Raw genomic sequence first — 27310 nt, forward strand, 5'->3', positions numbered from 1 at the left:
AAATAATTTTTTTATATCTAAAAAAACTTTGAGTTCATACTTTGTTTTCATGTAAGTAACAGTACATACGTAAGTTCAGGCTAAGTTCTGTTAGAATTTCGCCGATGTTTTCTTGGATTGTAGATAGTGATATATATTCTTGTTTAAGTATGTTTGAACCTTCTATATCAATTATATTTATCTATTACAAGTTATTTTTTGTCATCTTTTTTCATTTTTGCTCAATTTAAGTTTAGTGTCATGTAATTAGTTTTAATGTTTGGTTATCGATATACAACTTGTTTTTATTTTAATGTTTTTGTATTTGTACTTTTCTTTAAATTGCAATGATTTTGATGCCTCGGTGTAGTTTTGGACAACAACATATATAATACTGTTAGTAACTAAGTTTGTTTGTTTAATCAAATAATACTGCTGAAATTATGTGCTATATTTCGTTTCAAACTGTTTTGTGTTTTAAATTTCAGCTCATTTATATTTGTAACAAAATTTTAGTTGGTTATAATTTAAGAAGTTAAACAGCTTATTCTTAATTGAATTCATCTAAGTGCAAATTTATGTAATTTAGTATAATTGTATAAATATTTTATTAATAAGGATTAGAATCTGATTTTTTTAAAAATTTAATTCTAAGTCTAACACATATTTTGTTATTCGATTTGTCTTTGTGGTTTTTGTTTTATCAAGAGTCATAAAAAAAACAGATGTTTAACTAGACTTTTAGTTTGTTTTTTAAACATCTAAGTAGAGTTTTTCTTAAAATTTAACTCTATGGTAGCAATCTAATTAGGGTAGTTTAAAGGTTACTTTGAGTAGTTGCACACTTATCTTTTATAGTTAAAAGAATATTTTTTCTGAATTAAACAAACAAAGCGCGCTGTTATACGTTAGTGTCAAAAATGTTTCAAAAATGTTTGAAGTAAAGAGTTATATGGCAACTGGTAGCAGATAAAATAATAAATAAACATATCAAACAATTGATTTATGAAGTATATGGTAGACAATTCTTTAGCAGTTATGTTTGCAGAAGGCCTGAATTCAAAAATAAAATTTTACCGGTTAGAAAAATAATAACAATGTCTCAAAAAGACGAAGTATAGTTTAGATTACCTAAATTAAGTACGTAATGAAATTGTCCGCAACAAATTTATAAAATAGCTCCCAAAACTAAGTAACTGTAACCTTTATTATTAATTAACAGATTCTTTTAGAAGTGTGCTACCACAACAAACATACAAAAAAACTAGAACTACTTACTTCACTTGTGCAAAATTTTATTGTAAACATGTATGGAATCATGAGGACAGACTCTAAAATATTCAATCAATTTCAAAAACGGTTGATAATTAAATAGTATTTGCTTTTTACTTGTTTTATTATTTGATACAGCTTGAAAGTTAAGTAGTAAAACTTTCAAAACCGGAATAAATTTCTAGTAATTTTTTTTTAGATCTACTTAATATTTTAAAGTTTTCCAGTATTTTCTTTAAACTTGTTCTGTTTTGGATGGTAAAATAAGAATAGTTTTTAGTTTTAATTTTAGCAAAAACCTACTAACTTTAAGTTCATTATAGCTTTATGCATGTATTTTAAGTAAATACTTTGTATTAAATATAATAAAAAGATAAAATTAAATACAAAAAATACAAATATAATTATATCAATATAATATTAAAGGTTAATTTTTAGAAATCTTATGTTTTATAAAAATAAATAAGTAAACTTACCGTTAAAAAACCACCGCTGCTACTATCTAGACTGAAATTAGTAGTGAAGTTAGTTTTGTTTTCTATTACTCAATCTTAATTTAGTTTATTATTTTTATTTAATAGTCAGTTTTTGTTTAGAGTCTGCTTAAAAACAGCTTGTATCAAACATAAAAAAACGTTTTTTTAGTTCAGCTTTTTGGATCACTAAGAATAGATAACAACAATAGAATAAACATATAAAAAGTTTTAATAACAATGTAGTTTTATCTATGGATTGATTATTAAGAAATAAGTAGAGTAGAATTTTGATAGATAGGGTTGGTAACCTCAAACTTCATAACAGTAAATCTATCAGGTTTAATATTTTTTTATTAATTCATGTTTTTAATTGAATCGCTTGTTGACTACTACAAGGTATTTTTTATTAAAGTATGTTGTCTCAAGTTTATTTTATTAAAAAATATCCTGTCTTTATATTGTTATCTAGGCTATCAAATAAGTTTAACTAATTAACTTATTTTTAACAAATTTTGAGGAATTAGGGTTTAAAATTTGAGAAAAATGGTCTAATATACGAGGATTTTTTTCTTAAAACGCTATTGTTATTTAAAATTGTTTTTAACAGATACTAAGAATTTTTTTTAAGTTTAATAAATTACTTCTAATGAACTTTTCAAACTTGATTGTTAGCAGTTTTTCTGTGAAAAAAAAAACCTTTTTTCAAAACTAAAACGTAAAAAAAGTTTTAGTCAATAAACGAAATATCTAGTCATCAAAGTTTTATTATCATGCAGGGTTCGAATCCTAAGTAGTTGCCTTTACTACATAGAGGTTTAAAATATATGTTTAGTGTATAAATAAGATTTTGAAATAAGTTTATTTTTTATAAATTTTAAATAAAATTTTTCTATCATTTGGAGAACAATGCCGTTTTAATTTTTGACGTCCACTTAAATTTGAAAGAAGATCTCATTTGAAAATTGATTGAAAAAAATCTAAACATTTTAGAATTTATTTACTTGTTTTTAAATGTGATTTAATATTTTTTAGTAAGTTTTAGGTTGTTATACTTTAACTTCGTAACTAAAGTACCTATTTTAATTTCAAGCTTGTATTTGTCTATCGAAAATTCAATTAAGTTATTTAGAACTAAGAAAAGAATACTGTCAATGGTAAAAAACAACTACAAACTAAGATCGAATTCTAAAAATGTTTAAACCTCTCTTAAAATTCTCTACCTTATTTAACGGATAACTTTTGTACATTAGTTATTAGATGCAAACAAGTTTATTATCTTAAAGTTTGATTTAGCAGTGTTTAAAATAACCCTTGAATGATTTATATAATAATTTGCTTGATATTTCAGTAATAATTAAAAATTATTAACATGTTTTCACTATAACTTTAAGGCACAGTTTTTCTGTAGTAAATTTGTTAAATTTTGTTTTACAGTGAAATATTGAGGTTTTTGGTTTCAATTTTTAGCATCGACAATGAAAATAAAATTTTTAAGTTAATAGATGATGAAGAAAGATTAAAAAGGATTGCGCTTCTCAGTCTAGAACACTTTAACTATCCTGAAGATGCTGTATGTTTTTGATAATTTCTATATAACTGTTGAAAATTTTTGTCTTTGTAGTAATTTTTTACTTGAAAGTTTAAACATATACTTCTAAGTTTATCTAATACTTTCGTTTATCTCTCGTCAGAATAAAGTTTCTTTGAATTAGTAACTAAAAACTATTTTTTTAGTGTAGTACAAGTTTTTTGTATAATATAAAAATTTGAAAGTTTATTTAAAGTTTTTTGTATAGTATAAAAAACTTAAAAAAAAAAAGAAGTTACGTCATAAAGACTCAAATATAAAACAAATCTGTGTAAAGTTGAATGTAAGATAGAATTAATAGAATATTAACATTTAAGATTGTAGAAAATTTACTTTAAAACTAAGCTAAAAAGTGAAAAAAAACCGACTACAATAAAAACGCTAAATACATCTATTTAATTACTTTTTATTTATTCTATATTAAAATAAAGTTTAAAGCAATTTATACTTAATTATTTTTTTTACTATACTAATGTTAGTTTTTAGCAACTTTCATCTGACGAGGTATAAAAAAAAAGTTAAAAACAAGCTAAATGAGTGATTTATGTATAAATTTTTTACATAACTGTATTTTTAGTTTTTATTTACTTAGCTAGATGCGAAAACAGAAAATGTAGAGGTATAATTATTCTCATCAAAGAGACACCTAAATAACAAAAATAAAATTTTTTGCGCAATTTTATTCTAATAATGGTTTTTTGCTGCTAGAACACGTCAGATCATTCTGTAAAGCTTTAGTTTTGTTTTTAATTAAGCTACTTTGATCCCCGTTTAAAAACCAACATGCTTACTTCTCACAAAAGTAAAAATAAAGTGAAAAGTAGTAATTATACTTAATAATTTGTACTGTGTAGTCTTAAAGACTATATAGTATAAAATTTAAGTATAATTACAAAGTTTTTATGAGTAGTAAGTATGTTATAAACTATATTCAAAGGACTTTAAGTTCAAGATATATTTTTATAGTTTTTTGTTAGGTTTTACACATGTTATTTAATTTTTTTTTGTTCTCAAACTTGTTTCATCGTTTTAATGAAACTTTTATTTATAGTTTTATTATATGATCTGAAGAGCTGTTCAAGCAGTGAAATACTGTAAACAGAATGAAGTTCAGCAAAAGATTTTATTGTTAATAATAATTAAAGTTTTATTTCACAAAAACGTTATTTACAATAAAGTTTACTACTACAATAATCAGGGTTCGTGCGCGTCAGGCTAAATCAAGCTAAGTCAGGCTAAGTCAGGCTAAATCAGTTTTTTTGAAAAAAGTTGAAAAACGTCAGGCTAAATCAGTTTTTTATTTAAAAATTTGAGAATCTCGATTTTTCTCAGTTCAAATGCTTGAAAATTTTTGATTAAAAAAAATTGAGAAATCTTTTTAAGATCAAATTGAGATGTGAATTTATTTCTAAATAAAAATATAGTTATTAAAGACAAAATCAGTCAGTATTTGTAAAAATAAATGCTTATAATCTTTTGTTGAAATTTTAAATTTTTTTTTAAAATTTTCATCATTTTGTTTTGAGTAGATTATATTCTTCATAATTATGAAAATTTATAAAAAAAAATCAGTTTAAATTTTACTGTTTAGTTCAATAACTTTGCTGTTTGTTCGAATTTGTTTACATCAACAATGTTTTTAAGAGCTTAGTCGGTTGAACTGTTTTGATTTATAATTTAAGGTCTTTATACTAAATACTTTTTAGATTAAAACTTTTAGCAATTTATTCATATATTTTACTGTTTATTTAAAGTCATTAGAGATTATCACAACACTAAAACTTAGCTTTAAGACATAAGTACTAAATTTTTTTGGGAGTACAAATTTTAGGTGCAATTCATTTTTCTTTACACGAATAAAATATTAAAGAGTTTTTTAACTTAAAATAAAGCTTTTTAAATCTGATACGACATCAACAATCAGTGTATCTATTTAGAGTTTAGGATTTATAATTATGCATCAATTTTAAGTATTAGTCAAAATACTATAAATTTTATTTATTTATTTTAAAACTTGTGTAAGCGTTATATTTTAAATGTTAAAAAACACGACAATGCAGGTCGTTTTATTATAAAACTTCTCGTTATAATGTTTTTACTTAGTGCTTAATTAAATTGAACAATTGTGTTTAGTAATATTTATTTAATTTTTACACTAGTAATAGATTATATATAACACTTATTTTAAAACTTATCACTGAATTTGTTATGTTAAGGGCATAGGAAGTCAATCACCTTTTTCACAATTTAGTCATATTTTTATTGAGTTGTAACTAAGCTATGAGTTGCTTTTTGCAGATTTTTAAAGCTAAAAACATTTTTGAGATAAAGCTGGTTGAAGTCAGAGACTACAATAGTACTAATCAAGACCCCCCCATTACCTAAAATGACTTCTAAAGGGGATTTTCTTTACTTTGAAAAAATGTCAGGCTAAATTGGTCTCAGTCAGGCTAAATGAAAAAAATTTTGCGCACATACCCTGAATAATATTACATGACAATTTAAAGAAATTCTTCTAAAAAAGCTGTATTCAATATCGAACTAACATATGTTTCTGTGTTTTAACTTGCTAACCCACAGCTACATGTTAGTTCAGTAAAAAAAGAGTATTGTGAAATTTTGTTTTTTATATATAACCAGCTAGAACGTTCACTAACAAACGATTAACTTGAAATTTTAGAGTATTTATATTCAGTATCTAAATTTTCTGCTACTTTCTTGATATATAGTTATATTATCAATAATGATCTACTGTATCCGGGAATCGCTATAATTTTGTAAAATAAAACTTATAGAGTTTTTGATTTCTCTAAGCACCAAATTATATTGTTATAATTATGATATTAGAATAACAGTTTACTCTCAATTTGATTGTAAAATACCTGTAAATTTCATTGTAACTTATTTCATTTTAATTGTTTAGTACAATTTTTATAACTAAAAAAAAGTTCTTATGTTGTCCACACATATTTTAGAACTTAGTTTATTTAATGGAAAATCAAAAAACGTTAGATAGTTTATTTACTTCATTTATTTAATATCTAGAGCATCTTAAGAATTTTAATGAGTTGAAAAACTTATAACAAGAAAGTATAATTTGATAAAAATATTAAATATTTTCTTTTAATTATCTGGATCTGACTGAATCTTAATTTAGAAAAAAAAACTGAACTTGGATGTGTCCTTTTTTTCGGATACGGTAGATCATTAGTTGTTCTTAATATGAAGTGTTGTATATTCCATTTGTTTCTTTTTATGCAACTTAATTTTTAGGGTGTTGATTTTAATTATTTAATTGGAGAGTTGATGAAGTTATTGGTAGCTGAGAGTGAATCTCAAATTGGAAGGATAAGTATCCATATTTGCAATTGGATAGGTCTGTTAAATTTTAAGAAGTAACTTTATGTTATATTTCTACTCTATAAAAATAATTTTAAAATTTAAAGAAGTTTAAGCCTGTAAGGCTAGTTTCAAAGTATAAAGTTAAAATTCAAATAGAAAATGAACCTCGTAAAATTCGACTTGCAAACTTTTATTTTACCTTGTTTTTAATGCAGCATGCCAACCTGCTGATAGAGATGTAAAACAAGCTATCACAAGTACAACTTTTATTCAAAGTGTTGTTGAAGTTATAAACATGAAGCTCACTTTAAAAAAGGTTTGAAAAAAAAGATTTCTAATAAACTACTCTGATAAGTGTTTTAACTCATTTGTGACCAGATAAACTTAAAAAAAATTAGAAAAAGTTTCAGTTTTGATAAAAGATCCGAGCAAAACAAGTTCGTTAGTATTTAAAAAGTATTTAATTTATTAAAACTGATGACCTTTCTCAATGTTAAATTAATAACATAGTTAGAGTTTTTTAAATATAGCAGTCTGCAGTAATTTTGAAATTGTTGTTATAAAAGAGTTATATGGAATTTTAAAATTATAAAAGAATACTTTATATACTTATTTAAAAGTACAAAAGCTGATACTCTGTTTTTTAAAGCTCTTCATAAAGTGCAACTATAAATGAAACCAAAAATATATGTATTATAACTATAAGTTTAAAAAGAAAACTTATATTTTCTTGAAACAAATAAGTTTTAGTTTAGATGTATTGTATTTTTTATTAATTAAGTTTATTATTAATCAATTTAATATTATAGGTTTTGTTTTTTTCAAAAACAATACACAGACCGAAACTTAGTTTACTAATTAAATTTTGAAAGAATAAATGATTATCAGTTTACGTTGATTATTATGCATTTTAATTTAAACTTTTCCAAAAAAATTTAGTTTGACAAAATTTTATCATGATACTACTATATATGCTGTCAAGTGTTTAAAAATTTCATGTTGCTTTGTTAATTTATTCTTTTAAATTTTTAGTGTGACGATGTAATGATTTTGTGTTGGGGAGTTTTGTGGAATATAAGCGACGAAACTCCTCAAAACTGTCAAAAGTTTGTCGAAATAGGAGGTCTTAAAATCATGATGGTTAGTTCAAAACTAAATTTAATCAGTGTAATTTGATTTAATTAATTTATCTTTATTTAAATTAACTAATATAGTTATAAACGTCAATCTTTAGGGGAGTTTGGTGTTGGTTATGTTAAGGAGGTTGTTATGTTGAAATTTAAGTTTTTCTCGTGCTCGAGTCCGTGTTATACGTTTGTTTATATTACCAATCGACATGTACTTGGATAGGGAACGGGTCAAAATTGCACGAAGACAATTTTGCACCAAGGGTCAATTTTGCACGAGAGTAAGAAAAAAAAGAAAATAATTTGTGTAAGAAAAAACAGAACAATAAATAAAAGACAAATTAATAAAAAAACTCAAAGAAAAAAAAAACTGACCGAGGGTAAGGGTTAGGGGTAGCAGTGTAAGTAAAAAATGAATAAATAAATTAATTAAAAAGAAAAACAAAAAACCTACCGACCTAGGGTAAAGGTTAGGGGTAACAGTGATAGTAAAGAAAAATCCAATTAAAAAAAAGAAAATTAATAAAAAAAAAATTAAACCCGTGCAAAACTGTCTGCTTGTGCAAAAATCTTTTCGTGTAACTTTGTGCCCTTGTGAAACTTTGACAGCTACCCACTTGGATGACATGCTTAATTTATTTTTATTACAGACGTTTATATAGAATGCCAGATAAGTCTTATATAAGTTATTTTTATAATAAACTAACTGTATTGTGTTAGAAGACATAATATTTAAATGAAAGTGAAAATAATTGTGCAATAAAAAATGCTGCCAACAAACGCGTATAAACTCTCCTTATAACGAAAAATTAAGTATACAACTAACTAACTATTAATATGAAAATTTCCTTATGTTACTTTTACCAACGTAGACCGGAAAAACTTGAATTTGTACTCGACGGTGTAGTTTTCAGCTGCTTTTCTATCCTCCTTCAATCACAAAAACCGCTCCTTGAAAAAAAAACACTTCTACTTATTTTATACATACGTCATGCTTTTTTTCATAATTCTTTCTATCTCTATAAGATTTGTGGCGTCACGAAAAGCTTTTGTAATTTTTTACACTTGGACTATTAACTCCTGTGTACTAGTTTTAAAAACGAAGCGATAGGTTTTACGATCGCTTTATTACATAGTCACATATTTTTTAAAGGTTTTGATGTTGTAAAATACATTTTTATTTTATACAGTCCTAAAATTCTAACTAGCTTTAGAGATAGTCATTTTTATATAAAAAACTCCTATACAAACTAATGAAACATAACTTTTTCACGGTCAATTTATCGTTTGGAAATTCAAAAATTCATTTAAAATCATCCCTTTTTTCATTTTTTAAACTAACTACCTAAAACTTCAGGAAATCTTCCTGGTTTTAATAGTTCCTATTTTAACGATTAAAAAAAACAATATAACAAAAACTTGAGAAAAAAAGTTTTATTCAAATTTTTTTCAAATCCTGCAATAGGATTGTTTAACAGAGTTAAGATTATACTCATTATGTTTGAGAAAGAATGCTTAAAATCTAGGAGAAAACATATTTTTAACAAAATAGTCTCAATTTTAATAACCTTGTTAATGATTTTTCACTACTTTTTTTTAGTTTACTATATTTAATTATATCTTTATATTTAAGTTTTTTTTAAATATTTTGTTTTAAATTTTTAACTTTATTTTAGTATCTCGTTATTTGTATATTTATTTAAAAAATATTAACTAAGTTTCGTGAAATTTTGTTATATAAAATTAGTTTTACTTTTCAGTATTCTTTTATAAGCTTGGGCTCAAAATTAGACAATAAATAAACAGAAATAGTAGTGATAGCTTAGCTCTTATTAAATTTATATTTAAACATCTAATATTTATTAGAAATGCTTTGAAGTATTCGAAAGAGATGAGTTGCGAAAATCAGCAATAGGATTAGTAGTTAGTTTAAATATTGTTGTAGAATAAAAGTTATTTTTAACTTTCTGTTCTATATAATTTTTTATCTGTTAATCTAAGTTATATTAATGTTTAACTACGTTACTTAACTTTAAACATAATTTTATTCTTACCAGTTATTATTTCAGTAAAACCATTAACTTAAGAATTATATTAATTTGTATATCTTTTCAATGTGGAAGCTGAGCAGATTTAAATTTTCCTAAAAGTTATAAAAAGGCACATTCTGTCAAATAAGTTTTGAAGTTTGAAGTTTTTTCTAATTGAGTAGTGTCATGACAGTTTGTGTTTAAACGTTTTTCAGTTTTAAATGTTACCCTTATCATTTAATATAAGTTTAAATAGAAGTCTAAATTTTCGTTTATATTGTTTTATTAGAAAATTACAAAGCACATAAAAGTTAGTTAAGGTCTTAATATAAATCAAGAGTGCAAACATTTGAGGTCCAACCAATTTTTTTAAATAGTAAACTAAACACACTCAATGCAATAAACCAAATATATTCACACTATTCTCGTCAGTAGATACATAGCAACAAATAACAGATAAATTTAAACTTAGAGAGTAATGGTAGTAATCATAATTAACAAATCTTAATTAAATACAAAGTTAATAACACAAAATTAATCAAAAGTTTTATTAAGATGAAGTTGATAAAATATAAACACTAAAAATTGTCAATCATAAGTAAAGCAACACCATAATCAAATTATTTTTGCCTACAAAAAGTAAGTTTTCTATTTGAAATACAGATAGCCTTAATTTTAATTAAGTGAAAAATGTCATAATATCTTTAAATGATTTTAAATCGTTCAAAGTTGAAATTTTCCGCACAACTTTGATTATTCATTAAATGTTCAGCAGTTGCAATTTTTTTTACCACATTTATAATTTCAACATATATTTTTTCTTTTTCTTTCTCAGATAACCTCAAAAACTTACCAACACAAGCAAGTATATGTTCCTTGAACCCTTTCTCATGCTGTCTTTTTTTGTTCGACCGATATAACTATTGTTACAATAGCAATTAGTTTGTTATATAACTATGTTTTTACCAAACTTGGATGACTAGTTATATCGGTCTAACAACAAGACAGCTTAAGAAAACGGCCAAGAAACAAATACCTGCTTGTGTTGATAAGTTCCTGAGGTCATCTGAGAAAGAAAATAAAGTAGATCTTAAGGTATAAAAACTTGTTTACTTTTAATTACTCAGTGAGTAGAAATATGTTTATCTAAGAAAAACTTTAAATAATATAAATTTATCATTAACTGTTCATTATAATAAGTAATTGGTATTTTTTAGTTACATATTATTTCTTTTGTAAGCTTAAATTTATAAAATAGTTCAAGCAAATTAAGAAAAAGTTATACTCTTTCAATTCAAGTAATTGCTACAACAAAAAATAATTTGCTTTTATAAGGGAAATATAGCTGAAGTTCATTATCTGAGAGATTACTTTATGGATCCCAAAATTATTAAATTACTCATGTTAGTTGTTAATTGTTACATTTTTTTTTCTTTGCTTTTAATTTTTGTGTAATTATTAGAGTAAATCCTGTACCCCGACATTAAAGTTAAGCTTTGTAAAAGTTTTTCAGCGTGGTATTCATACAAAAAAATAGCACAAAAAGTTAGCTTCTTAGCTGTTAGTATATTTGAGCTGATGACATTTGAAAAAATTGTTTTTATCAAATTTTTTAATAAATCTTTTAGAGTGGTTATTTTCGTTGTTTTACAAAGTAGTGTTATTTTCTATAATTTTATCCAAGCTATAAGTTGATTTGAGCAGTTATTTCATAATAAGATATATAACTTACTTATGTTTAATTTAAATATTAGCTACCTTATTACTTTACATCTAAATTAAACATAAGTCCTTAATGTATTTTATGCATATGTAATAATTGTATAAACTTCATTAATAAATGATTTCCTAAGAATATTTTTTAAACATAGTATAGTGACGTAATTTTTAATCAAATCAAACGATGGCTTAAAAAATAAACAAGTTTAATGCATACATTAAAGTATTTAAGTTATCCTAGTTTAGTCCAAAACTCTTTCAGACAACAGTCCGTCTTCAGTGAACTTATGTTTAATAAAAGATCTAAAACACATTAGTGCTACTAAGTAAAAATATATATTATGACGTAATAATTAAAAACTGTTTTAAACAAAATTTTTTAAAGCATAAGCTAGAAGATTTTTTACATTATAATGATATTTTTGGGGTGGCTTGGCGTTTAGCCAACAGATCCTTCGCTCTACTGAGCACAAAAGATAGCTTTTTTCAACAGAGTGTTCAACGTTTAAAAAAAGCTTACAGTTGTCTAATATGAAAGTTCATTGGTGTAAATAGTTAAATAGCGATGAAACCAATGCGAGTTGAAAAAATTAAATTTAAATATCAGTTTTAAACGGGCATATTTTCAAGTGTTTGTTCCTGTATTCTTACACTATACTTTATCTAACTTTCGCCATTCGTACAAATTAGTTATGTTTTTAAGGTTAAAATATCTTAATAAATATTATTTTATTGAAAAATTACATGTAAAAATCAACCTTACCTATTCAATAATTATTTTATATATAAATTAAATATTAAGATAAAATGATTGTTGTTTAATAAAACTTATAAAAGTTATTTAAAAGTTTTAAACAAAAACTTTTACAATTTTTGTACATTTAATGTAAACTAAATTTACACGGTTTTAAACATATTTTTGATAAAAACATAAATTAAAGTATTATTCTTTTTAAGTTAAAAGAAAAGCAAAGGGATTATTTTAACATATTTTAATTTATAAATTGTTTATATTTTTATATAAACTAATAAAAAGTAGCATTTACTTATTAAGAGAATAATAATAAATTGTATATTTAAAAGAATATAGACTTTAAGATGTAAAAATGTTTTAAAATGGTAAACTAATATAATTTTTCTCTTAAAACAAAAAAGAAACTGTTGAAATGTAATAAAACAAATTTATAGATTAAAAGGTTGGAATTTGATCAATTTTAAATAAAAAATAATACTATTTAATTTATGTTTAAAATAAAAACAAAAAAAAAATTTTAATGTAGTAACTAGAACTCATTTTAGTAGTTATAAGTAATAATTTTAACAATTTCAATTAACTTTTTTCAATAATTAGTCTTTCACTTAAAATAAACCTAAAAAACCGTTTAAACGTCCTTAGTAGAACCCTTTTGATCATATTTAATATTAGTAATTGGTCGAGGCATAGCTTTATAGGCAGTTTAAGTAGAGAATATGAAAACAAATGTACTTTTAAGGTTTAATAGACACGAAAACAAAGTTATAGCATCCAAAATTCTAAAATATTGTTTTAGTACATAAATTAGAAAACTTATAAAACTTCTTATGTAGAATTATACAAAAATTACAAAAAATAATAAAAAATTAGTTTAAGCAGGTATAGTATATAAACTTACAATAAATAAACTTTTTAACAGTAACAAAAACACAATTAAAGCGTCTTTAAACTTATTTTAAACAAAGTTTTATGAAAAAAATCAATTACTGTACTTAACAAAGAATATAACTTTTCATAGAAATTTCTGCATACAATCCTTATTGACAACTCATATTACAATTCAGATAGTCTAATAATCCGTTCAGTAGTTAAACTTAGTAACAGTTTGTATAGGTAATATAATTTTATATGACAATTAACAATTTAAAATGGTTTGGTAAGTAGTTATAAAAAAGATAATCTTACAAAGTACAAACTTTTAGGTGAAAATAAATACAAAAAAACTTTTAAAACGTCCTAAGTAGAGGTTTTTTTCACATAAATTAGAGAACTAGTTAAAAAATGTAAGTTTGGCATGTTTAATAAAAAAAATTACAATAAATGAACTTGAGGCTTAAACAACCACAGAAGAACATTTAAAACGACTTTAATGTTGTTCTATACAAATTATTTAAAAAATAAATAAGTTTGTATCTTATGTTTGTTTTATGAATTAATATTTTGTTTTGTTTTTTAGTTATATTAGCAAAATAGACATATAGTTAATTGTTTTAGCATATATTTCTTGAACTTACATCTAAGAATATAATTGCAGCGCAGAAATTTGTGAAAAATTTCTAAAATTTATAAAGCTAAATATGAGGCATTCAAAAAGCCCTGATAGCCGAGCGGTTGTAGCGTAGGGCTCAAAATCAGCATAATATCACCTGTGTGAGCTCAAATTCAAGTACGGTCATGTTTTTTAGCATTAATTTGTGATCTGTGGGCCCACATCTGCTGGTAATCACCCTTTGACTCAAAATGTTTTTGAGTCTAAACTTATTGTTTCTTTAAAATTTGTTTAAAAAAAAAGTTAGTAAAGAAATCAAATTAGCTCTGCTGTTATAAAACAGGGCTAATTGAAATTAACTTACTAAAATTTAAAATTCACTAAAAATAGATATCCTCCATCTTTTTTAAAGCAATATACTTCAAATGATTTCATAAAGGTAGTTTAAACTGTATGAGCAATGAAACAAACAAAATGTTACTAAGACTATTATAGGGAGGGTTCAATCAATTTTGTAAAGAAAATTTAACACTAGGTGTTAAATAAAAACCCAAGTGTTTCCTATAAGTCTGTTGGAATAAATACAAAAATTTGAAACTTTGGCAGAACAGAGTTCATATAAAGCTATTTAACTAATCACTATCAATAACTAAAGTTTTTTACAATAAAAAATCTTTTATGGTATATACCTTAAGCTTTTAAATGTTATATATTAACTAAATTTATTAACTATATATAATCTGGGATATATATTAACTAAATATCATTATAAATAATGAGAATTTCAACTAAAAGTACTATAATATTCACACTTTTATGACATTCTTAGATTAGGCTAACATCAATTTTATTTATCTATGTGCTGTTAACTGTGTCATTACTACTGTTTATAACTTCAAATATTATAAGATTTTATTGTTTCACTCAAAAATTTATGTTGTGTTTTACTGTTTAGCTATTAGCATCAATTTATACGGTTGAATGATTTTACTTCATTAAAAAAGCTATCTTTTGTGCTCAGTAGAGCGAAGGATCTGTTGGCTAAACGCCAAGCCACCCATATTTTTGTATGTAAAAGTAAATCAAAATGAACTGAATATAATAACAAACCTAGAGTAATTACAAAAACCTATATTAACAGTTAATATGGTTAATAAGTTCTAATTAATATAGGTTTTTGTAATAACTTTAAGTATTGTTTGGGAAAGGTTTTTTATCTTTATTTCACCGATAACAGTAACTATTTATTAACAATAGCTTGCATTAAACAGTTCCTTACTAAAAAAGTTTTTTATTTAAAGTTTATATCGGAAAAGTGTTTGTTTTTATATTCAGTTCATTTGGATTTAGTTTTAATACAAAAGTATCATTATAATGTAAAAAATCTTCTAGCTTTAAAAAGTTTGGTTTTATACACAGTTTTGAATTACTACGTCATAATATAGTTTTTCAATTTATTTACTTAGTTGCATTAATGTGTTTTAGTTCTTTAAGTTAAACATAAGTTCACTGACGACGGGCTGTTGTCTAAAAGAGTTTTGAACTAAACTAGTAAGCATTAAACTTGTAGATTTTTTAAACCATTGTTTGATTTTTTGTAACTATTGATGCAGGGGAAAAAATCACAAGTAATAAATTGACCGTGTTCTGGACTGATTTGAGAAGTTTTATATAAATCTTTTTATTTTTAATCGAAATTTAAATTACTTGACAGGAATTTTATTTTTATATTTAGTTGCTTTTTGGACTTTGATGTAAACAGTTGTTTTTACTTTGTATTTTACTTTATTTTAATTGTGATTTAGATCTAATCAATTAAATCATAAGTATATAACATTTCGTAGTACTTTAATTTAGAATTATTTATTAAATTTAAACATTCAACATTTAAAGTTAATTGTTTTCTAAAAGAGTTACTAGCGAAGCAAGTTCACTGGAATATATAATAACAAATTTTCACAGTACGCTTTCTTTATTAAACTAACATATGTTTCTGTGTGTTTAGAAGTTAACAAACTTCTACGGAGCTCTGTTAAAAAATAAACACTGTAAGAAAAGAGTAGAAGGTAATTTAGGTTTATATGGGTGTTTACTAAAGATAATCACGATGACAATAGATTAATAGTTAATGATAGATACAATACATTATTTTAAATCCGACTCTCATAAAACTATATAATATATGTAATCATTAAATCTAATTTATAATAAAAGTTAAGTAAAATACAAATTAAAATTACAAATCAAAGTATAAGCTTCTTTAACAAACAGAAACATTTGTCAATTCAATAAAAGAAGTTAATGCGAAAATTGTTTTTGTTATATTGTATTATAAATACTAAATATCAACTGCTTGAGATTAATTTAGAATGACTAAACACAACATGTGTGTATGGATCTTCTGGTTTAAAACTAATCTTCAAATAATAAAATAACACTTTACTTTCAATATAAAATATTACCTTTGAAAGATATTTAAAATGACCTTAAAAATAAATTAAGTTTGAGAAAAAGATATTTTAAAACTGTATCACTAAAATTAGAAATAAATTTTTAAATTTCAACCAAAAGTTTTCCATGAAAGCTATTATATAATTAAATACTTAATATTTAATCACTGAAAATACCAATAATTAAATGTCAACCTCTAACAATAAAAGTCTAACTAATGTTCAACATTGACTCCAAGACAAGTACTTCTGCTTCTACAAATTCAATTTTCCTTAGTTGATAGAATAAAAAAAAGTGGCTCTATATCACTATTGAGTGCTTGAATAGCATACTTAAATGAACTTTATACGCAACGCGATCTAATTAGGTTAGCTTTTAAACACGTTGCGTTCTTATTGGCTAATTTGTAACATTCGAAATTTAACATTATATGTCCAATTCTTAAACTATGAACATATTTCACGAGTCTTAAAGCAATGAAGTTTACCATTTTCATCACAATAAATTATAAAAGTTTGAAATGCACAAAATTGAAGAAAAGTTAAATGTAATCATATCTGCTTTGTCTAGTTCTTACAAACTTAAAAAAAAAAGAGTTATACTATTGCAAAAACGGTATAAAAAGCTGAGAGCGTCTTTGGAGGAAGTCGTCGCAGTTTTTAGATTACAAAGGAGGTTTTTGTTTTTGTAGGTTTTAGATTATCGTTGTCGATGTTTTTTAAGCAAGTGCACTTTGCATTTTCGCGCGTTTTTTTATTCTGGAATGTATTTTGCACGCTTTCACTGTAAGTTAAACAGTGTAATCGAATTCAGAAACATTCAATTTCCGTCTGCTCGATTTACTAAACAACCTAGTATCGACTGTTGAGTAATTTTTGTTGTCCAACCCAGGCAACCTTAAGTCTTTATACGTGAAGTGATTGTTCCCTTAAACCTGAACATTGTTTCGAAGATGAGCTATCGATAAACGAAAGTAACCCCAATTCATAAATGCCCGTTTAAGCTACCTAACTCTAAAACTGTATAAAGTGTGAATGTTCTTTTTTTTTAATCCTAATTTTGTTTACTTAGTATAATAAAATTTGAGTGCTTTATCGTTAATTGCTTACTGCTTATAGACTAGCTAAGTGAAGTATCAAGTTATATCCTTAATTATTAGTTAGAAGCCAATAGTAAAGAAATTTAGTAGCAGAAGATTAAAGAAAACTTGAAATAAATAAAATTTTTACCTTAAGAAATAGTCATAGATAAAATTTTCAAGTGTTAATAGTTCAAATTTAATAACAGCTGGGAAGCTCATTTTTTAATTTTCTTTTGTATCATTTGTTACGCTGAAAACAAAGCTCTACTACAAAATTGAGGGGTACCTTAGTTATTATTTGTTAAAAGTACATAAATTAACGAAATCCAAAAAATATTATTTGTACTAAAAAGTTTTTTGTTGTTGTTAAAATATTATGAAACTTTGGACTAGTTATTTAGCAATTTAAAATATAGAAAAAATATATGAAAGTTTTCTTAATTCTGGACTTTTTTAGTTTGCCACAAGTTTTGACCATACAACCTCGATTGTCAAACCATTAGCCGACCAGTTTGATGGTATGTTAGTGACGCCAGCCTTGTCTAATTGCGGTTTAACCTGTAATACATTGCGCTCTAGCAAGACAGCTTGTACTTTTTTTTGGCGGTCCATAGAAAAAGTTACCAGCTGTCTTGCTAAAGCTCAATTAACAATATTTTTACGTCAATTCGACAATGCCGACGTCACTTATTATACCAGAAAAAAGTAGCTTCGTTGTAAAACATCATTGCTGTTTGTAGTAACGTTCTTAAAAGTACTTTTGGTTACGATTGACTGATAAGTATGGTTAAGAATAAAATATAGTTTGCAGGTTACTAAGAGCTTGTGGTCAGATCAAAACTTGTTGTAATTAAGTGATGTTATTAGTAGATCTATGTTAACCACATCACGAAAACTAAGAATGATTTGTTGTATTTTTCCTTGTTTTAATTAGTCACTTTCCTTTTTGCTTATTTAGTAAGAGTATTAACAACGCATGAAAGTATAGTTAAGATTTTTTAGTTGAAACTAATAAGTAAAAGTACATTTTAATACGAAATAAAAAATGCTTGGTTATTTTTTATATAAATTCATAAGAAAGTATAGTACATGATAAAAGTTTAATATTTTAGATATTCAAACTAAATTTAAAATTCTAAGTTTACGCTACTTAAATTTATAGAAAATGCCTTTTTAGTTTTAACTCACTAAAAAGTTTTTTAATGTAGTCTGTAGAAAAAATGTTGTTTATTATATAGGAGTTTTTGTTTTATTTTCTTTTTATATTATTTTCAAAGATCATAGTCTTGAATTTAAGCAAGTTTATTTAAATTAACATTTTAAACCTTATTTTAACAAAAGGGTTGATCATACCAGCTCGATCATCCGACCACAAGCTTTCGGTAGACTGAGACCGGTTTCTTCCTTATTAGGAATTGGCATGATCAACCCTTTTGTTAAACTTGAGCTTGTCAACTTGAAACGGCATACGAAAGTCCAGGCTTCTGCTCTGCAGACTTTCACCGTGTTTTTGTTAATGGTTTTATTCATAGTGTCGTTAAAATATCCGTTGCTTAATTTTTAGGTTCAAGTTAATATTTAAAAAAAATATTTTTTATGTTATAGTTTTTAAGTATAACGTCAAATAAACACAACCTAGAATGTGGTGCTTAAAGTTATTATAAGCTAGTCCAAATTAGTATGTCTTTAGTTGTTAATTTGTTAAGTTTTTACTCTTAATTGATCATACTATTACAAGCTAAAGAATGTTTATAATTTTTATATTTATGAATAACAGTTATAATAATTAGAATACTATTAATTGGTATTAAAATTATAAATCTATGTACAGTGTTTGTTATGGCGGTTATTACACTTTTATATAACAAAACAGTGATTGGGCTACTTCACACCCAGGATCGAATGATATTGAGTTATCATACCATGCTTGTGGTACTTTGTCGCATCTTTTGTCAGACCCTGACAGAATATGGTTTTTTCCTAAACAACAAGTAGCAATGGCCGTTCAACAAGCTGTTGACTCATGGGACATTAACGCGCGAAGGCATATAAACTACAGGTCAGTGTCAACATATAAAGCGATTTGTGTAAATATTTAAGTTATAGCTTTGTAAGCTTTTTTTTTTTTGCAACAGATCTTTTTTACCAATCTTAAGACTAGTTCACTGTGGTGTCAAAGAAGCTGCCCATTGGGCTGTATGGGCTTTGTGTAATCTAGTAAAGTTTGACGGTTTGTTGTTGTTTACTTCCTGTTCCTGAAGTGTATTACTGTTTATTTTAAGTCATATATTTACGTGTTAGTTAAAAAAAATTATCATTATTAATCTAAAAAGTCATAAATTCAGGGTCTTCCATAGTGGGCCATTTCAGAAACTTGAGGGGCCACAGTTGGGCTATGAGACCATAATTTAAAACTTACATTAGATATTCTGGAATTGATAATAAATAAAAAATAAGGGTAGTTTTGAAACTTTACTAGATGTTATGGGAAAATTTCAGTTATTTAGGGGCCCATAAGCTGTAAAATTAGGAGCCAAAAGGCCATAATTTGAAACTTACACTAGATATTCTTGAGTTGATGATGAAGTGTAAAATAAAAAAGTATTAGGCGTATTTAAGGTTAGTTTTAAAATTTATACTAGATATTATGGTGTGCCGATGATATGCATTATTTTATAGTTTTTATAAAGAATTTATTTTAAAACTAGAAACAGATATAAAAATAACCTTTTCTAAGTTTTCGGACGTTTTGACAAATAAAAACAAACTCTTTTATTTATTTGAAAGAGTTAAAATTCTTTGAATGCGTATATATCGGCGTTTGTCTTTTAAGTATGCGTTAGTGTTACATCCCGCTCTGCAGTGTGTTGCTAAGTTACGATCATCAAATGAAGTTCGCATGATCAACGCATCATTAAGTTAAGTTTAATATCTAGTGAAGAAGCTACGAATTTAAGAATATCGATCCAAGAATAAAATACCATGAGTTCCTTCTTGTAACGACTATTTCGTCAAGACTGTTAGTCTCCTTACAGTTGTTAATACTTTTTATAGATTTTACTTGTGTATTGATTTATTATAGTTTCTTTCAGGCTAATTATAATTATTGTTTTATTGATGAAGTACTTTACATTGAATTTAAGTGTGTTATAATTTATATCTAAAGAATATACGTTAGTTATAAGTATTTCATAAATTATTTGTAACTTCTGTAACATTTGTAACTTAAGTGCCATAAGACCTCAGTAGATTGTATTTAAGGGTAGTTTCTAAGAAATCTTGATTGTGGGGGCCATAGCTTTTTTATTTCTTTAATGGGGGCCATATAAATAAATTTTTTTGTAAACCCTGCTTTAAATTAACTATATTGTATTGCTTCAACTATAGATTAATAAGTAATATATAATGTAGTTCATGTATTAAGTATATTAATAGCCTGTTTTTTAATAATACTGTTTAATTTTGTAAAATTGATTTAAATTCAAAATTTTCAACAATCTTCAAAATTGTTTTAAATTTTGTTTAACTTTTGAACAAGAACTTTAGATAAGATTCGAAAAGCTTTAAACAAGAAAATAAATTTATTAAAATAAGAGTTATAGTTATATTATGTTTCAATTGGTATTTGAATAAAAAATATAGTTTTACAATTATTTTTATAGATTAGTTAGATCTGTATACATCATATTCAGGGAAAATAATTAGCTAAAGTTTACTTTTTTATGAGTAGCTGTCTAAATTGCGCGGGACATTTTAGGTATAATTTATGAAAGTACACAGCCATAACAGAACTTTCTGTACAATGCACAATAAAAACTTCATCAGACGGATTTTCTCCTTTCTAAATTTATCTAATTGTCTCACTATGTTGCATGCTTGTTTTTTTCTGTGCAAAAGTATCTTCGTGAAATTTTAACACCTACCCATGTAAATATTATTTATTTGTTTTTAATCTTGTTTTATTTCATATTGAAGTTTAGTATAATTTTAATTTAATTTTACATCAATACATGTTTATTTTTTAATAAGGGTTATTTTTATTATAATAAAATTCTAGTTTTATTTTTATTATTTATTTTTTTCTTAGTTTTCAAACATAAAAAGCTAAATAAATTTAAAACAATATATAAATAAAACTAATATAAACTTAATTAAATTAAAATTAATTACACTAATACATGCTTATTATTTTTTTATATAAAATATAAAGGTTTTAATATATGTTTTATTTACTTATCTTAAATTAGTATTTTTTTGTACAAAATTGACCCTCCGTGCAAAACTGTCTGTCTTGCAAAATTGAGTTTCCGTGCAAAATTGTAACTCGTGCAATTTTGTCCCCTCGTGTAATTTTGTGCCCGCGTGCAAACTAGTCTTCGTGCAAATGTATCTTCGTGCAATTTAGTCCCCACGTGCAATTTAATAACCTCGTGAAATTTTGTCTTCGCGCAATTTAGACCCGTTCCCCTTTTTTATATATTAATACATTACTGATTAATAATTATACAATAAGATAAACAACAAACACATTTCAGTTAACTAAATATATTTCGAACAATTCTAATCAGTAGAGTACAAAGCTAACAAGAGATTTTACAACTAGTAAGATAAGATAGTTACAAAATATAAGTATTTAAAACATAAATTTAAGTGTCTGTTAACAAAAGATCCTAGTGAAACAAGTTCACTGGAATATATGATAATAAAAATTATACAGTATCTTCTTTTATTGTACCAACATATGTTTCAGTGGGTTAACGAATAAATACTTTTTACAATGTACCTATGGAAAGTTTCCTTGGTGCAGAGATTTGCGATCTCGTCGGATTATATATCCTCAGTAAACTGGGAAATGTTTTCAATAACTTTGGTTTATATAGAGACGATGAGTTAGGTGTCATAGATCTAGCAAAACCTGTCGTGTACGACAGAACAAGTAAACAAGTGTTCAAGGTAATGTCAGATATAGCTTTCAAAGTTACGTTAGATCTAGGTAATCAAGTGGCTGATTTTTTAGATGTCACCTTAAACCTACATAATGGTACTTTTCGTCCTTACCGAAAACCAAATTGTTTAATTAATTTTACTAACTCAAATTCCGACCACCCCCGACATATAAAAAAAACTATCCCTATTCTATAACACACTATAATTTGTTTTTGTTATAGTTACAGAGTAATCATAAAGTAATCACATGCGTAATAGGAAAAAATATTAGTAAAAAAAATATAACTACTAAGTTTAATTAAACAATATTGTATAAATTATACTTTTGAATAGTAAAAAAAAAACTCAGTTTAACTACGTTTTATTGTTATACTACAACTACTGATTAAATTACTTTATCTAATTACATGTTTTTGAGTTTTAAGGTATCATAAAAATTTCTCACCTTTAATGTACTTTTTGGTTTTTTTAAACCCGTGTCCATCCATGTTTTAAAATCCCTCAGAAATTGGATGGACACGGGTTTTAAAAAAATCATCTAACAGATCATCGGCGATTGCCGAACACTTATTAAACAATTCAGATTATGCGAAGAACTATAGTGATAGTAATTTTTCAGTTATAAGTAAAGCTCGTAATGATTATCACCTAAGTGTTTTACAATCTTTATTTATAAAAACGTTCAAACCTAATTTGTGCAAGCAACAATACGTTTATAATTCTAATCTTTATAAATTGTTATAAATTAAAACAGAATAAAGTTTTAAATTTTATTTGGTTTTATTCGAATTTTGTCGCTTATTTTAATGTTTGTTTTGTTATTGTTGCTTATCTTAGTTAAATTACTGATCAACTATTTTAAATATGTATTTATGAATAGTGAATGTCTAATTAATTTTTGCTCAATTATGCTAATTAGTGTTAATTGATTGTTTTTTCTGATATAACCAATAACTATTTATTTCCTCAAAATTTAATCTTAAAATTAGTTGCTAATAAAAGTAGTTGATAAGCGTTAGCCGAAATCGATTTTATTTGTTGTTTGCTTTTATAAAAAATGTTTTTGAATGAATCCTGTCTTAGATTTTTGTATAACATAGACGTTTGCTGGCGCTTTACTTTTATTAAACTGATAACTTTACAAAATATTTTTGTCTAGAGAAAGCTCTCCTAATAAGATCTAAAAAAAACTAAAAGTACATTTTTACACTTAAAGTTTATTAAAACACACTGTTTTAAATATGAGGCAATATTTAAACTAAATAACTGTACAAAACACAATAGACAAACAATTTATACTTATGGGTATTTACACCTATTGAATAGTTAACTAAAACTAAAATTTAAGTTAATTATAACTATGGAAAAGACACTCATAAGATTGTATTAAATCTCGTTTATTTTAAATATGTGCAAATTTATTTTTATTTATACTGTATCTTTCTAACCTAGAAAGTTTGAAAAAGCTATGCATCCAATTAATAATCTTACAACAGGTGATTACAAAAGAATATTAGAACGAGAAAACGCAATCGAAATCCTTGAAAGAATAACACCTGAAAACTTTCTCTCACAAACTTTAGTGAATGCTAAGTAAGTTGAATTGTTATTAAAAGTTTCTTAAAAATGTTTTTTTCTACCACAGTTCAGTATTTACGTTTTATTTTTGTCCAATTTAAAAAAAAACTTAATATAGCTAACGTGTGGTTTATGTTTTAATTGTCACAGGGAAGTGATAAGAATGCTGCTGCAAAACTATCGTCAACCAGATAACTTTCAAATAGGAGAAGACGTAATTTAAGAATTTTATTTTTTACTGAAAATGATAGATTGCCTGCTTTACATGTTGTTTTTCTTAGTTCAAATATACTTTTTGCTGCCAGCTATTTTTAGTTTTTATAATAAGTTCGACTTTTAGTCTAACTTTGTATAAAATACAACTGAGTTCTGTAAACTTTATTGTAATATTTTTTAATTCTCACGCACAGCCAGTCTTAGGTTTTACATTATCTTAATTTTTTTAATAAATTTAATAGTATTTTTTTACCACAAGACTATTTTTGAAACCGTTGTTTTCAAATTAAGATGTTTTATAATATACATATACAAGTCCAGTGAATAAATAGATTTTTTTAAACTACTAATTGATATTTACTTTTTGTGCTATGATATCCTTATATTTTGTTTGTATTTTAAAAATCTAAACAGGGTTTATACGCAACAGGCTAAATCAGTTTTTTTTGGCAATATTGATAAATTTTCAGTTTTGTCTGTTTGAATGTGTGAAATATTAAAAAAAAAATTTTTGTTTAGCATTAAACTATGAGATTTCCTTTCTTAATATTTGATTATAGAGCTTTATTTTTAATATAGTGAAGAACACTGACAAAATATCAAGCTGGTTAGTACAAATAAAATTTTTGAGATTCTATAAGTAATTTAAGAATCATATTTTTTGAAGCTTTTTTAGTTGATTATGAAATTGTGCATTTTTTTTTAACTAGGCATTTTGTCTTTGTTACCTTAATTTTACTAAAATCAATGCATTATTGGCAAAATATTAGATCAGTTTTTTTTTTTTGTAAATTTCTTACTAAATAATAACTTTTAAGCCAGTACTCTGTTATCTAGCACTGTGAAAGTGGTATACTATCAAAGTTCACCCGCGTTCAAAATCCTCCCGATTTTTTTTCTTTATTTTTAAATGCAAAACATATTTAAATTTGTTTTAAATATGTTTTGCATTTTTTATTTATTTTTTACTATCACTATTACGATCACTATAACCTCTTACCCTCGATCGGTAAGCGGTTCTCGAATTTGACTGGGTGGATTGTGATCGCAGGTGGATTTTGAACGTGTCTCGTTAAAGTAGAGAGTTAAATATATCTGTAGCAGTTACATAACAACTCAAGTTCAGACAATTGAAATTTATGGTAATTTTCAGGGGCCGTATCGAATAAAATAATTTAAAGATAATAAAGTATACTATAAAGTCTAACTATGGTAAAGTTATTAGGCTAACGCTATTACAACCTAACTAGTAGTCTACGTAGTTCATCTGGTTATAAGCCCGAATAGGCGCTGACCAACAAGATTTAACAAAATTTCAGTCTGTCTAAAAATACAAAGTTTTACGTATAAACTCTGTTCTAAAGTTTTAATTGCAATTACCTTGTTCATAAAGCTTACAACCTTAATATAAATTAATTTAAAAGTTGTTTAAGTGGTTAAGTACTATTTATCAAAGTTCAACTCAAACTAATTAAAGACGATATGTAAGCTAATAAGTCAATTGAGTAACAAAAAAAAAGAAAGTGAATAATAAAAGATCGTTAATATTCGAACTAACTAAAGAAGGTATGTAAAAATAAGCTACTAAATTAATAAAGATAACTATTGAAAATATTTAATTTTTAGTTTAAATTGAAAAACGGTTATGTATAATGAATATCTCTTAAAAAATAATTAATTTACTAAATTATACTAATAAAATATTATACTGTAGAAAATACTAATAAATTTATTTGTTTTCAATGAAGTTGCACTTTTTTTTTTTACTTATGGAGGAAGGTACTGTAAATCAAGTAATAAGGTTTAACTGTTCAAAATATAGTTTTAATTGTTTGCTAATAAAAGATCCTAGTAAAGTAACTTCACTGGAATATAAATAAAAACAAATTATACAGTAATCTTCCTTTATTCTACCAACATATGTTTCTGTGTGTCAACGAAAAAGTATATCTAAAAAGCATATACTTTTAATTTTTTACGATTATTTAGTAAAGTAGATACTATTTAAAAGAGATTTTTTGTTCAGTTTTTAGTAAACTTAAAATTACCTGACTAATAAAATGGTGATTAAATTATATATTAAAGTTAATATCTCAAACAAAAAAAAAAGCTCTTAAACATAAATACTTAAAATAATAAACAAGTTTAGTATATAAAAGGCTAGATATTTACAAAGATCTGTTCAGACTTTTGTAGTTTTTACTAAAATTGTGTGTTATTAGAAATATTTTTCGTAATAATACAATCCTCACCTCATTTAATCGATGATTATAAAAATTAGATTTTATTAATTATCTAATACAGGAGTCGGCAAACTGTGGCCCGCAAAGGATAAATTTGCGGCCCGCGAGCACGTTATTTTTTTTGAATGGAATTGCGGCCCACGAGCATGTAAATTTAGCCCACTGAGCAAAAATATATTTTAAGTTAATTTTCTTTCGGTAATTGGGTTTAATTTGTTTAATCTCGTTTTAAGTCCCTGTATAACATTTGAAAAGAATTAACTACTTAAGCTTAAAAATTTGAAAAGGACAGATAAGCATTCCATCAGGTTTTTTTTTCTCAGTTTCATAATAACTTTCTTCTTACAACAGCAAGTTATTATCTGAAAAAGAGTGTTAAGAGTGCTTGGATTTAGTAAGTTATTTATATAATACCTATTTAGTAAAAAAATAAATGCAAATGTTTTCCATTTTGTACTAAAGTGATGAACAATAATTAATTACGATGTCATTTCTTTACAGTTTAGGCGTTTTTTTAATGTTGTTGTATACCTAGGTTTATTTTACAATTATTTAATTACTAAATGTTATATTTTAGAATGCAAAAAACCATTTAAAATAACATAACAATAAGAAATAAGGTTTATTTTTGTATTGACACACTTAGATTTTTAGAAGTTTTCTTTGCACTTTAAATTAATTCCTATTCACACCAATGTACAAAGACGCTCATATTTTTAAACAATTTTTGTTTAATAACTAAGTTAGGTAAGTTTAGTATTTGCATAATTTTCTAAGATAATTGTTTCTACATTAATATCTAATTGTGTGCAACCTTATTTAAAACAATGTATATGACATAAGTTAAAATAGCTTTTGTTAGGTATATATATTAATTTTTCAAACAATATTTTTTGGCAAATTAATCAACTTTTATGCGTTGCGTACTAATATACACAGTTCCTGTTTTTGGAATTACCTGTTTAATACAAACTAGATTTAAAATTAATAAACTTATTAAGTTTGTTCGTTGTTCATC

At 24.9% G+C, this 27310-nt stretch overlaps 1 protein-coding gene across 2 annotated transcripts in view; it reads left to right on the plus strand.

Moving 5' to 3' along the window:
- Positions 1-24739, plus strand: part of LOC145835680 (protein zer-1 homolog) — a 37959-nt gene extending 13220 nt beyond the window's left edge. Inside the window, exons 13-23 of one of the 2 annotated variants that reach the window (XM_082943374.1) lie at positions 1202-1338; positions 3162-3297; positions 6589-6691; positions 6873-6973; positions 7690-7797; positions 9651-9707; positions 11150-11217; positions 19182-19367; positions 19444-19538; positions 23752-23848; positions 23984-24739. In XM_082943374.1, the coding sequence (XP_082799500.1) occupies positions 1202-1338; positions 3162-3297; positions 6589-6691; positions 6873-6973; positions 7690-7797; positions 9651-9707; positions 11150-11217; positions 19182-19367; positions 19444-19538; positions 23752-23848; positions 23984-24056 (1161 nt within the window). In that variant the 3' untranslated portion in view covers positions 24057-24739. Of the gene's footprint in view, positions 1-1201; positions 1339-3161; positions 3298-6588; positions 6692-6872; positions 6974-7689; positions 7798-9650; positions 9708-11072; positions 11218-19181; positions 19368-19443; positions 19539-23751; positions 23849-23983 lie in introns of those variants that run through there. The other variant, XM_082943375.1, reaches the window with a different exon arrangement.
- Positions 24740-27310: the final 2571 nt, after the last annotated feature.

The sequence above is a fragment of the Thalia democratica genome, chromosome 5, assembly GCF_965202585.1.
Source record: "Thalia democratica chromosome 5, ktThaDemo2.hap1.1, whole genome shotgun sequence".
In the NCBI taxonomy this organism is placed as follows: Eukaryota; Metazoa; Chordata; class Thaliacea; order Salpida; family Salpidae; genus Thalia; species Thalia democratica.